Source organism: Hippopotamus amphibius, chromosome 5 (genome assembly GCF_030028045.1).
Source record: "Hippopotamus amphibius kiboko isolate mHipAmp2 chromosome 5, mHipAmp2.hap2, whole genome shotgun sequence".
In the NCBI taxonomy this organism is placed as follows: domain Eukaryota; kingdom Metazoa; phylum Chordata; class Mammalia; order Artiodactyla; family Hippopotamidae; genus Hippopotamus; species Hippopotamus amphibius.
In genome coordinates, this window is record NC_080190.1 from 124,171,193 (window position 1) to 124,185,513 (window position 14,321).

Here is a 14,321-nt window from a genome sequence, read left to right on the forward strand (position 1 = left end):
ATAAATCCTGTTTAGCAACAGTGTTGAGTAATTGTTGGGTAGCCGTGAATGCAGGGTTCACAGCTCTGAGGGCTGCCTGGAGTGAACTTGTTTTCCATTGTTGGTTAAGTGTTGAACAGTACGCTTTGCAGTTTAGGCGACATGAGGATGGAACAGCATCTTTTTCAGGAAAGTTAAATTGCAGAGTGAGTCAATTTATCTGTAGAAAATGCCACTACACCTCTGTAAAGATGGATTAAACTAAGGAATACCCAGAAGCAGGGCCCAGAGTCTCCTAAAGAGATAATTTACAGTCTGATAGAACACCAATGAGGGAGATCATAAAATTATAAACGTGTTTTTAATTTTTTTTTTAAAGCATGGAATGTTTTGCTCCGTGGAATACAGTTTGAAAATCATTGTTCAAAACACCATGCAAATTTATTATGATTTTTACATGCAAAAATTTTCAAGCAGGTGTAACTGAACACCTCAGTAAAAAGGAAAAAACTCAGGAAAGTTTCTTAATCCTTTGACTTTGAATAATATGACTTGGTTATATCCCTTATGTGTTTTACAAAATAGGCATATTGGTAAATTAAAGAGGATAGAATTCATTTACCAATATAATGACTTTAGTTCTACAATAGCTGATGTGATTATATTTTTATTGACATAAAAAACATGAGATATTTCAAAAAACTTTTTAAAAATAATCTTAAAAACTACCCAAGATTTACTATTTTAACCATTTTTAAGTCACAATAAAGTCATGTAACATATATTCACATTGTTGTGGGACAGAAATCTCCAGAACTTCTTCATCTTGCAAAACTGAAGCTCTGTCCCCACCGAGCTGCTCGCCTTCCCTCCCTCCCCCTCCCCCGAGCTCCTGGCAGCCACCTTTCTGTTTTCTCTTAGGAAGAGTTTGACTGTTTTAGATACTTCACGGAAGTGGAATGATAGGCTATTTGTCTTTTTTGAGGGTGACCTATTTCACCTAGAGTCATGCCTTCAAGGTTCATGTGTGTTGTGACGTGTTCATGTGAAAGGTTTCCTTCTTTTAAGGCTAATATTCCATGGTATGTAGATGACACATTTTCTTTATCCATCAACAGACGTTTGGGTTCCTCTGCTTCTTGGCTATTGTGAATAATGCTGCAGTGGATGTGGATATGCAAACATCTCTGGATAGTATGTTTTCAGTTCTTTTGGATTTATATTCGTAATTGGGACTGTTGGGTCACATGGTAGTTCTATTTTTATTTTTTAAATTTTACTGAAGTATAGTTGATTTACAATGTTGTATTAGTTTCAGGTGTACAGCTAAGTGATGCAGTTATAAATATATATTCTTTTCCATATTCTTTTCCCACATAGGTTATTACAGAATACTGAGTAGAGTTCCCTCTGCTATACAGTAGTTCCTTGTTGGTTATCTATTTTCTATTTATCAGTGTGTGTATGTTAATTCCAAACTCCTGGTTTATCCGTCCCCCCAGCCTTTCCCCTTTGGTCACCTTAAGTTTGTTTCCAAAATCTGTGAGTCTGTTTCTGTTTTGTAACTAAGTTCATTTATATCATTTTTAAAAATTAGATTCCACGTATGAGTGATATCATATGATATTAGTCTTTCTCTGACTTACTTCTCTGAGTATGATATAATCTCAGTATCCATCCATGTTGCTGCAAATCATTATTTCATTTTTTTGTGGCTAACATTCCATTGTATATATGTACCACGAATTCTTTATCCATTCCTCTGTCGATGGACATTTAGGTTGCTTCCATGTCTTGGCTGTTGTAAATAGTGCTGCAGTGAACATTGGGGTGCATGTCTTTTTGAATTATGGTTTTCTCTGGGTATATGCCCAGTAGTGGGATTGCTGGGTCACATAATAGTTCTATTTTTAGTTTTTTAAGGAACCTCCATACTGTTCTCCATCATGGCTGAACCAGTTTACATTCCCGCCAGCAGTGCAGGAGGGTCCCTGTTCCCCACACTCTCTCCAGCAGTTACTGTTTGACGATGGTCACGCTGACCGGTGTGAGGTGATACCTCACGGTAATTTTGATTCTGGCTCTAGGCATGGAGCATTGGAAGCCAAGGCTTTTAATGAACAGGAGTCAATTAAAATGTCCTGGTTGCTGGAGCAATTAGATGACTAGGAAGAAGAGCTAAAGAAGCAGGTAATGAGAGAGACTTGAATCCATGAGGCCATGAGGGAGGATAGAAGTCATCTGCCTACCAGAGTCATCTGCCTACCTGCATATGGTAGTTCTATTTTTAATTTTTTGAGGCACCTCTATACTGTTTTCCATAGCAGCTGCATTATTTTACAGTTCCACCAGCAATTTCTCCACATCCTCCCCAACTTTTTTTTTTTTTTTTTTAAACAGTGTATGAGGTTTTGATTTGCATTTTCCTGAGGATTAGTGATGTTTGGTATCTTTTTCATACGTTTTCTGGCCATTTGCATATCTTCTCTGGAGTAGTGTCTATTCAGGTCCTTTGCCTGTTTTTTAATTGGGTTAATTTTTGTCGATGTTGAGTTGTAGGAGTTCTTTATGTATTCTAGACATTAACTCCTTATCAGATATATGGTTTGCAAATATTTTCTCCAGCTTTGTAGGTTGCCCTCTCACTTTGTTGATTGTTTTCTTTGCTGCCTAGAGGTTTTTAAATCTGACATAGTCACATTTATCTATTTTTGCTTTTGTTGCCTGTGCTTTTGGTATCATATCCAAGAAATCATTGCCGAATCCAGTGTCATGAAGCTTTCCCCTTATGTTTTCTTCTGGGAGTTTTATAGTTTCAGGTCTTAAAATTAGATCTTTAGTCCATTTTGAGTTAATTTTTATATATAGTATGAAAGGTTCAACATCATTCTTTTGCATGTGAATATCCAGATTTCCTAACACCATTTGCTGAAGAGACTCTGGCTTTAGATCCCTTGTCAGAAAGATCTGTAGTTATGAGAGTTTATTTCTGAGTTCTCCATTCTGTTCCTTTGGTCTATACATCTGTCTTAATGCCAGTACCACATTGTTTTAATACTGTAGCTTTGTAATATCTTTTGATTTAGGAACTGTGAGGCTTCCAGCTTTTTTGTTCTCAATTGTTTTGGCTTTCTGATTCTGTATGAATTTTAGGATTTTTTTTTTTTTTCAATTTCTGTAGTAAAGCCATTGAGATTTTGGTAGGAATTACATTGAATCTGTAGATCACTTTGGCTGGTATGGACATTTTAACAGTATTAAAGGTAGGATTACATCTTAATTATAAGGAAGAGCAGGTTGTTGTCTGTGAAGGCTACTTATTCTTCATAGCAACAAGATTATGCCAGTGTCCTATTGACAAATACTTATTTTATGTTACCCTCTGTAAGAGGAGGAGTGGGGATAGGAAGGAAGAGGAGGAAGGGTTGCATAGCTCCAGCCCAAGCAAAAGGTTTTGACTTAAGACACAAGCTATAAGTAAGGGGCAAGGTACTTAGTGTCCCTCTGATTTATACCTTCTTGGAAATTATCTGGTGCATCAAAGGACATTGCTAGCAATTTTAACTTTTGTGATTGTATTGAAATTTAGAGTAAGTATTAATAGAGAACATTTCATATTGACCTCTGGCAGCTTAGCCTATGATTAATTCTTGTCCATGAGGTTTAAAATGTAGAACAGGCCAATAAAAATTGCCTGTTGTGATGGTGAAGCTAATTCCCGCTGTCATTTTTAATTTATGAGTTATTTTTCTGTTGGTTCAATTTTTTTTTAGCAGTATCTTGTTGCATGTATATTTCATGGATAATTTCTTCTTTGTAAGGGTACTAATTATAGTCTTTTGACCTTTTCTTCTGTGCATTGTCTCTAGTCCTTCAGGTGTGTTCTGTTTGTTTGGTCTAGTTCTTTCACGTTAGAGGCTACTCTATTGGGCCTCACTGGAATGATGATGTGGAAGGTTTTTTTTTCAAATGCTAGTATCCATAGGTCTTTTCTCTAGGGCTAGTTTTTTTTTTTTTTTAATAATCTACTGGACTGCTTCTTGGAGTGTTATATGTCTTCCTGCTTTTTGCTAATCACCGTCTTTTCATGCCATAGCCCTGCTCTCCACTGTACTTGATGTCTAGTTTGGAGCCTCTTGTTTAATTTTGGTTTTGAAAAACCATGTGTAGGGAGAACCATCAGGGGAGGAATCTGGGCCACGGGCCTCATTTGGACTTTCAGCCGTCCCCCTGGGCTTCATCCCTGCCTCCTTGGTACCTGATACCGGCAGTTGTGGAATTTTTGGTTTTCTGCTGACTGGTACCTTTTCTGGAGGCATCTGCTCTTCTAGTTTTTGATGTGTACTGATTCCTCCCATCTGCTTTCCATTTCTCACAAAATTTATTGGTTTATTTCTCATCTGCTTTTATGTCTGTCCAATTTTTTTTAATCTGTGGGTTTTACTCTTAAAAACTATTTTTGTTCACATTTTAGTGTTTCCAGAGGAGCAGAAATCAACATTTGCTTATTGTGCCGTATTGAATCTAGATGTCTTTCTCTAATACACTGGAACTTCCAGACGCATCTCAAGTGCCACGCAAACTTCTCCCTGTAAGCCTGGGTGCCATGGACATTCCTGGTCCTTAGCACAGAGCACACAAAACAGTTATTTTCACTTCTCTGCCATGTATTGGTTTCTGCGGCCATACAACTAAGTTAATACTTTTTCTTTTTCTTTTGTTTTTAACAGTTTAAAGCACTTAAAACTTTAAAAAGAACTATTTTTCAATCTCAGTTCAGCTTATTTTATCAAATACCCATTGTATACAAAGCATTAAATTGGTTTATAACAGGGGACTATCTAAAGATCTACCTCTTGTAGCCATGTAGTCTTGTGAGAGTAGCAAGAGAAACTCAGCCACGCACGAGCCGTGACACTGGAGTGGGTATGAGGCGGGGAAGCCTAGTGTGTAGTCATGGGAAGCAAAGGATGAACATTCCGTAGGTGGGAAAGCTCCGAGCTTGGTTCAGGGAAGAGTAAGTTTTGTCTCGTGAAATTTGGAGTTTCTGTAAAGGAACAATAAATCCACCTGGTAAACAATTTTATTTCTTTATTTTATTTTTGGCATAGCTGGGCAGGCCTGTCTGGATAGAGAGGCATGCCTGGCATATACTATACACTTAATAAGTATTGATGTAATGGATGGAAAAGCATTTTGGGAACACATGCTTGAAGTATTCTGCTTTCTTATACTTTAAAAAAAGAAAACAAACATGAGGTTTTGTTTTGTTTTTTTCCAAATTTAGGTTTTCCTTGCTCCTGCTTAACTTGGAGGAGTACTACTTTGAACAGCATACAGCTAATCATATTCAGCACCAGGGCTGTCAGAGTGAAAGGTAAGGGAGGTGTTCGGATCTCTGTGGACTTACAGACTTTCCTGTTGTCTGATGTTTTAAAAATTACGTGTATAATCATATAGTTTTCCCCTGTTATATTGGGAAAGTAGTGAGACGAAAGGGATTGATAAATCCTACGTGTACATTGCTGCCATAACTTCAAATTGTTTCTAAGTGTATACTAATTCCTCTAAGGTTGTAGGTACCTGGTATCTTTTTTTAATTTATTTATTTTATTTATTAGATTTATTGTTTTTTTATTGGCTGTGTTGGGTCTTCGTTGCTGCACACGGGCTCTCTCTAGTTGCTGAGAGCGTGGGCTACTCTTCATTGTGGTGCGTGGGCTTCTCTTGTTGCGGAGCACGGGCTCTAGGTGCATGGGCTTCAGTAGTTGCAGCACATGGGCTCAATAGTGTGGCTCATGGGCTCTAGAGCACAGGCTCAATAGTTGTGGCGCACGGGCTTAGTTGCTCCACGGCATGTGGGATCTTCCTGGGGCAGGGCTCGAACCTGTGTCCCCTGCATTGGCAGGCAGATTCTTAAACACTGTGCCAGCTAGGAAGTCCCGGTACCTGGTCTCTTAAATCAGCTGGGTAGGGCTCTGATTCATTCCATCACTTTTTTCTTGAATCCCTTTTTTTACTTATGCCCTCAATTATTTGGATTATGGTGTTCCAGAGTAATGATCATAAAACACCAGTGTGTGTGGTATAAAAACCAGTACTTTCCCATGGATAATTTGATTTGAACTAGAAGGAAAGGCAGTTTTCTCTATATCTTAGTAACTGTTCTTACTATAAAAACAGATTGTTTCTTTGGCCATACTTTTTTTTTGGTTTTTTGTTTGTTTGTTTGTTTGTCTTATGGCCATACATTTTGAAAGCTGTGTGCAAAAGTATATAATGAAGGTTTTTTGGTTTAAAATGCCAACTTTGAACTAAAAGCAAGTTATTCTAGCAAAAATGTATCTGTTAATAATTTCGGTATAAAAGAGATACAGATCTAGTATTAAAGGAGTTAAGTAAGAACCTTGGAATCTTACACTTGAATTGGAAAAGCTTATATAAATTCACATGCTTTTCTTTTAAAAGAAAGTATTTTCTAGCTCTGCCCTCTGAAAAGGCCTAGTTACAACTCAGTAGCAATGAGCTACTCTAAACGCTACTCTCCACTAGAAGGAAGGAGGACTCTTAAGAGAAGTGTCTGCGTTTAAGTCAGGGGAGAAGATGGGTGAGGTGAGCCTGGAACATCTTGTCATACTGGCAAGTAAGGAAGGTATCAGAAACGACTGCACATGAACTAAAAGGGCACGGGACCAGCCTGAAGAGCTGGGCAAAAAATGGAACAGATTGAGCATCAGAAGAGAATGACTGCAGTGGGTTGAAATGTATCAGTAGGGCTCAAATCCATGAGTTAATAACGATATATATATATATATCATTTCATATATTAGTTGCCTTTGAAGGATATTAGGACACCAACTCATTTTTCTAAAACTTGATAAATAAAGGTAAAGAATCAAGTATTTTTCCTGCTTTCCTTGTACAAATTGTACTTCAGGGTAACCAAATCACAGATCATTGAAGCTGCTCCTTGTTGATGAATTCTAGATAATAAACACAGGGAATGTTAAAAATTTCAATCCCTAGTGAATGATGGATCTATATCAGGGGTCGACAGACGATGGTCAAATCTGGCCTGCCGCTTGTTTTTGTAAACAAAGTTTTATTGGAATGCAGCCACACCCACTTTGTTTACATATTGTGTGTGGTTGCTTTCCTTCCTCTAGAAGTAGAGCTGAATAGTTGTGGCAGAGACCAAATGACCCACAAAGTTGAAAATATATTTACTATCTGATTCTTTAGATCAGGGGTTGGCAAACTTCTTCTCTAGACAGAATCTTCAGTGGCTGCTAAACCAGCAGGTGAAAGCTGCTGAGAAGCCTTTTAATGCACGTGTCAAGACTGACATGACCCAAACCCAATGGGGCCTCCTGATACGAGGGAAGTACATGTGCACTCTCTCTGATATATCCTCACCAGAAAATCAAACCAGACGCTGGTCGTCTTTTACCGATTATATAGAGGAAATGGGATAGAGGAAAACCACTGAGATGCATTTAACACAGTTCATAAGGTGGGAAATGAAAATTGTCTTAGATTAAGAGAAAGAGACATATCAGCTAAATGTGATGTGGACTTTGGGTTCCAATTTGAATAAACCGACTATAAAAACACATATGAAACAGAAAAATTTGAACCCTGGCTGTATCCTCGATGACATTAAGGAATTATTAATTTTTTTAGGTGTGCTAGTGATAGGTCATTCATTGAAAGAGTTTATCTTTAGAGATTCATGTTAAAGTATGTATAGATGAAGTATAGGATGTCTGGGAATTTGTTTAAAATCCAGCAGGGTTCTGAGGTGTTGTGAACAAAATAGGAATGATTGTTAACAACTGCAGAAACCAGCTGATTGATACGTGGGAGGTTTTTATTCTGTTTGTATTTGTTTAGCAATTGCCATAAGTGCTTAAGTTACTATTAGGTAACTTGGGGTATTAGAAAAGTAAATGCAGTTAACAGCATAGAAAAAAATGATATCAAATCAACGTTTAAAAGACCCCTTGAGGAAGAAGAATTGCAGACTAACTCATGACCTTCAGCACGACCAGCCTTCTCGTCCACTTGGTACACATATACGTGTACGCAGAGGTAGGCCTTTCTCAAGTTGTGATGGGACTTTATCCTGGGCTCTAGAAAGCCATTTGTAAGCCAGGAAGGATGTGAGATTTCTTTGGTGGAAGAAGAATTGATGTGGGAGTTGGTGGGCGAGGGATGACACAGAAGCAGGTGGGTCTTTCTGGAGTTTAAGTAAAATAATTGCTTCAGTTAGGAGAACCTTGGGATGGGCAGAGTAAGAGTTCACTAGGACATTAAGGAGCGGCTGGAGAAAAAGTCCAAATGTCATACAAGTGATTTTAAAAAACATAAGATCCTTGTAGACAAACACGTACTCTTAGAAACTACTCTTAAGGTGACTTTTTTTATAAGGTAATGTTCCAGCATTTCTTAATCTGTGTTCTAATTACATAATAAGATATTGCCTTGGTTTGATCGTTGATAAGTCATCCAGTCGGTAAAAGACAATCTAGTGTGTAGATTTTTATTGGCTTCAGGCAGGTGAGACACATTGGCCTCTAACATGCTCAGGCAGGCTTCCCCCCAAGACTCATTGGAACCTTATAAATGTCCCAAGAAAGGAGGAACATAGTGACGTCAGTAACAGATTTCTTCGATATTGTAGTGGTAGCACAGAGTTTCTAAAATTGCTTATTACCATAGGACCAGTTTTCCCTGAATTCCTCCTTAACCCAGAATCACCAGGAAAAGCATTTTATGTGCTAAATGCAAACTGTTATTTTTCCATGATTTTAAATAAGAAAAAAAAATTTCTTGCCTAATCCATGTTAGATATTTAGTATCTCCTTCTGAATAGTTAAGATATAGGAAATTAAAAGTCAGAAGAATTTATAGCAGACAGGATGGAATCAGCGTTTCTTAAGGACCAGAAAACTGTTTCCCTTTCACGGTAGTTGTGAGGACCAGATGAAGTAATACGAATAGAATACATGGGACGGTGCTCAACCAGTGAGACCGTGTTACAACACGTGCAGATTCTCTAACCTTTAGGGAGGACGGGAGGAGGAAAATTATTTGCTGTATTTTCCAACCTTTCATACCCTTCTTTGTTGATCTTTTATTAGTTGATGCTTTAGTCATCTACATTCTAGTTAAAATGTATTTTGATTCTTTTGTGACTTTTGTTATGTTCATTAATAATAACCCTTTGTACTTTCATCTCTAGGAAAATCAGAGGCTCCTTAAAAATATGTTCAAAATCGGTTATTTTTGAACCAGATGCAATATCCCAGCCCATCATTAAGGTAAGTGCATTATAAATGTGAACAGAAACAGTCCTACTTTTTGTATATATGTTACCTTTTTGTATAGATAATATACATATGTACTGTGCTTTTGTATATATTTTGGCTTATTTTTATAATATTTTCTATTTTTTATCTAGATTCCTTTGAGAGATTGTATAAAAATAGGAAAACATGAAGAAAATGGAGCCAATAGACACTTTTCAAAGTATGTCATTGTCACAACTGTTTAATTTTACTTCTACCAAAAAATTATATATATTTATAACTTTTATCTGCGTTTTAGGGCAATATCCGGGGGAATCTCACTCATTTTCAGTCAGGTAAGAAGCACCTGGTAAATATTTTTTCTAAATGAATAAATACATACTTTTAAATGAATATTTAAATGAATAAATACATACTTACATAACATGCATGCATATATATATATATATGCACTTTTTTTTTTTTAGCACCATGAAATTATTTGTAGAAATCTCAGATGAAAACCATTGGAAAAGATGTTTAAATGCTCTTAAAATTTAGTCATTGAGAAATATGTTTTGAAAGCTGTGACCCCTGATGAGATCCTTACTGTTCCTTAAGCGTGTGGTACCTGCAGCTGTGGGTCCATCCTCAGGAGCCCTCAGCGTGTGCCGGTTGACATAAAAGGACCGCAGTTTCTCCTGCAGCCTCCTCGCCATTTGGAAGGTGGGAGGCCAGCGCCCACCACTTCACTGAGCTCAAATTGACTCGTGGTGACAACCAAGGCACGGCTCAGGGTGTGTAGCCTTATCTAATTATAATACTTGGGGTCGTGACCTTTTATTCATTTCAGGTTTACTCAGTATAGATTTGTGCATCCAGGACCATGCTTAGTATTGGCAATACAGAGAGAAATTACAACATGTTTTTTCTGCTGTCATACACAATTGACCCTTGAACAAAGCGGGAGTTCGGGGCACTGACCCCCCTACACAGTTGAAAATTCATGAAAAACTTTTGACTCCCCCAAAACTTAACTATGAATAGCCTACTGTTGCCTTACCAATGACATAAACAGTTGATGAACACATATTTTGTATGTTATATGTATTACATACTGTATTCTTACAATACAGTAAGTTAGAGAAAAGTTAAGAAAATCACAAGGAAGAGGAAATGCGTTTGCAGTATGTCCTGTGTTTATCAATACTGTAAGTTCATGTCATCTGTTTACAAGATGAATTGCCTATCAGTACCCACATCAACATCGTCTTTTTTTTTTTTTATTGAAATATGATTGATTTATAATGTGGTAGTTTCAGATGTACAGCAAAGCGATTCAATTATAAATATATGTATAAATATATATATATATTCTTTTTACAGTCTGTTCCATTATAGGTTATTACAAGATACTGAGTATAGTTCCCTGTGCTATACAGTAGATCCTTGTTGGTTTTCTATTTTGTATATAGTAGTATGTATATTTTATTTATTTATTTTTCTTTTTTAAGCTCTTTGTTGGAATATAATTGCTTTACACTCTTGTACCAGTTTTTGAGGTACACCAGTCAATCAGCTGCATTTATACACATATGATTATACATATATGATACAAAACACTGTAGATGTTGATATATTACTAACACTAGACATCAAAGATGAAAAGATAACATGAAAAAGGAACGTGTTATTTACAGGTATACCGATTCATGAACGGATAACAAAGAAGCAGCGGCATGACTGCTAATCATTGCCTCATGTCATCAGTACCATTGCTTCCCAGTAGCCCAGCCTGGGCACTGTTGAGCAAGTTGTTATATGAGGGTTATGGCACGATTCAAGATGGGAAACATGGTTATTTTTTTTTTTAACAAATACTTTTATTGCACATTTATGAAATCTGTATGGTTGTAGTGAATGTTTTTCCCTCCCACAATTCCCTCATTAGTCTTAAAATTTGGTTAAAACACAATACCCAATCTGGAGTCTTTTAAAAATGATCAACAGGGGATATTTCTCCCTCTACATATACATATATATATATATAGATTTTTTTTTTTCTTTTTTACAAACCCACATCCCTTATTTTTTAAAAGCAGAAAACAGGAGGGGCATCAAAATGTCCTTCTGGGCCAGCAGCAGCCTTAGATGTGTTTTGACAATTTTTAGTTGCTGGAAAATTTTACTGAAATGGTTAACTATAAAAATGCAACCTTCTGTCAAGTTTCACAACATTGCTACTCCATCTGAAGTCCTTAATACTTTCCTTTCTTTCACTCAGGACTGAGTATGAAGTTTTTGGGTTTACTTAAAAATATAAAATTAAAAGAGAGGGAAGAAAGAAAGGAGAGGCAGCTTTCTCTTGACTTTTGAACATCTTACTGCCACCTGACCTTACGTTCTCCCCACATGTGAAAGGTGGTGGTTCATCAACATTTTTCATCTCCTGTCAAGAGCCAGGCAAGGTGTATACATCTCCTCTCTTGCAGTTAAGAAGTTGTTAATGTCATCTGTGATGAGAGGCTGACGTTCAATTCCTAGAGGAGAGAGAGCGGCATCCTGAACAGTAATGTAATTCTTTGAAAGCAAAGTTATAGAACAGGAAAACTAACACATGATTAACCTTACATTAAATGTCACGCCCCTCCTGCCTGTGCGAGGATAGGCCCTCCAAGCCTTGCACACGACGTTCTGCACGATGAATGCTGAGGTGGGGATGACAGTGTAGCCACAGAAACGTCTCCTCCACGTCTTGCCGTATGCTCATTAGATGTTCCCGCGAAGACACACGCAGACACAGCAGATGAGTTTATGGACTGCGCAGCAGGGTGACTGCTTACTAGTGAGTAGGTGGAAGTGGACCATCACAGGCCTTCATCCTGTCGTCTGCCTTCATGTTGAGCGAGGGGAGGAACGGGGGGTGTTGTCTTGCTGTCTCGGGTGGCAGAGGCAGAGGAGGTGGTGGGGGCAGGAGAGGCAGACACCTTCATTTTAACTTTACAGAAGTACATCCTAATTTCTCTCTGACTTTTTTGCTTTTTCATGTCTCTAACAATGTTGTTATACAGTACCAATCCTTCCACCATTTGCTGTAGTTTCAGTGCCTGTGTGATAGGAGGGTCCGTGTCGTAAAAGAAGTCCAAAAGAGTTCTCATAAATGAGCCTTCTGCTCAACTGTCTAATGTCAGTTTATTTCCTGGCACTGCTTCTTCTACAGCTTCTTCCTCATTGTCCGGCGCTGGTTTGGAAGTGCTCATCTCCATCAAGTTGTCTTCTGTTAATTCTTCTGGTGTGGTGTCTGTTACTTCCTGAATTTCTCCAGGATCCGTGTGTTGAAACTTTCCACCCCCTATCTTTTTGGCCATGTCTATAATCGGCTCTGTCGTAAATCCTGTGAAGTCACACACAGCATCTGGGACACAGTTTTCCGCAGCAGGAATGTGTTGTTTTGGGCTTGATGGCTTTCATGGCTTTTTCTGTAACAAGCATGGCATCGTCAGTGGTGTAATCCTTCCAGACTCTCATGATGTTCTTCCACAACGTTGACAGTCCTTTGCATAGGGAACCATGTGTAATAACCCTTAAAGGTTTTTATGACCCCTGATCTAGAGGCTGAATTAGAGATGCTGGGTTTGGGGGCAAGTAGACCACGTTGACACCTTTGGTGTTGAACTCATGGGGTTCTAGGCGGCCAGGGGTTTTGTCCAATTGAAAGAACATTAAAGGGCAGTCCCTTACTGGCAAAATACTTCCTGACTTCAGGGACAAAGCATCAGTGGAACCAATCCAGAAAAAGACCATCTTGTCCAATCAGCAGACTGGCAGCTGGGATTCTCTCTTCCTTCAAGGCCGGGGGTCAGAAGCTTTTTAGATCAGGACAGTCCTGGTCATCGACCCCACTGCATGTGAACAAAACAGCAGAGTTAGTCTATCCCATCTGCCTTAAATCCTGGTCCTTGTGTCTCTTCCTTATTAATAAATGTCCTTTGTGGAATTTTACTTTTTTTCCCAGAAGAGGGCACTTTCATCTGCATTAAAAACTGTTCAGGAAGATGTCCTTTCTCCTCCGTGATTTTCTTAATGGCGTCTGGGAGCTCATCTGCTGCTTCTTGGTTGGCAGAAGCTGCTTCTCTTGTTATCTTGACATTTTAAAAAATTTACTCTTTTGTGTGTGTGCACTTTTTCTTTTTTTTTCCTGAACTATGCAGCATGTGGAACTTCCCCAACCAGGGATCGAACCTGCACCCCCTGCAGTGGAAGCAGAGAGTCTTAACCACTGGACCACCAGGGAAGTCCTATCTTGACATTTTTAAAGCCAAATCTCTTTCTAAAATGATCAAACTCTCCTTTGCTGGCATTAAATTCTCCAGCTTTAGATCCTTCACCTTCCTTTTGCTTTAAGTTGTCATGGGATGACTTCATGTTAGTCTGTACGGGTGGCTTTCTTACTGCAATCCTGCACCCACATAAAAGCTGCATTTTCAACACAGGAGAAAAAGGTATTCCACAAAAAGTGCCCGGTTCTCCCACCTGCTGGGTAGCCACGTGATGGCTTCGTGACTTTCCTTTTCCGTTTTGCAATGGTTTTTACAGTGGATTGATTTATCTTGAAATGGTGGCAACCACAGACCTCACCTCAATCAATGGCACCTATCAAGTAATCCAGCTTTTTCTTGTAACGTCGGGACTTTTCCCTGCTTCTTGGGAGCATCACTAGTGGCCCTTCGCATGGGTCCCGTGGTGTCATTCAACATTTAGTGAGATTTCACACTAAACATGATGAAAAATGCACAAGAACCAGGAGGGATCGCGTTTTACTGCGGTGCACAGTTTACTGTAGAGACAGCTGCTCACACGGAGATGAATGGTGCCCCGCAGCCTTTTGAGTTCACTCTTAACGCTTGACCTCACTGCAGTCGCACAGGAGGCGGCTACCAAGCTGTGACTGTGGTACGGTGTGAGCCACAGCGAAGGTTTGCAGCTGTGGTCGCATACTGCATCTTTATAGTTGTTTACATTTCTCTCGACTACAACTGGTGCCGTGTACGG

At 38.6% G+C, this 14,321-nt stretch overlaps 1 protein-coding gene across 2 annotated transcripts in view; it reads left to right on the plus strand.

The window, feature by feature from the left end:
- The window catches only part of NSMAF (neutral sphingomyelinase activation associated factor), a 63,627-nt gene that overhangs the window by 10,939 nt on the left and 38,367 nt on the right, over nucleotides 1-14,321 (plus strand). Inside the window, exons 2-5 of one of the 2 annotated variants that reach the window (XM_057735402.1) lie at nucleotides 5,267-5,356; nucleotides 9,224-9,302; nucleotides 9,443-9,510; nucleotides 9,589-9,625. In XM_057735402.1, the coding sequence (XP_057591385.1) occupies nucleotides 5,267-5,356; nucleotides 9,224-9,302; nucleotides 9,443-9,510; nucleotides 9,589-9,625 (274 nt within the window). Of the gene's footprint in view, nucleotides 1-5,266; nucleotides 5,357-9,223; nucleotides 9,303-9,442; nucleotides 9,511-9,588; nucleotides 9,626-9,969; nucleotides 10,067-14,321 lie in introns of those variants that run through there. The other variant, XM_057735403.1, reaches the window with a different exon arrangement.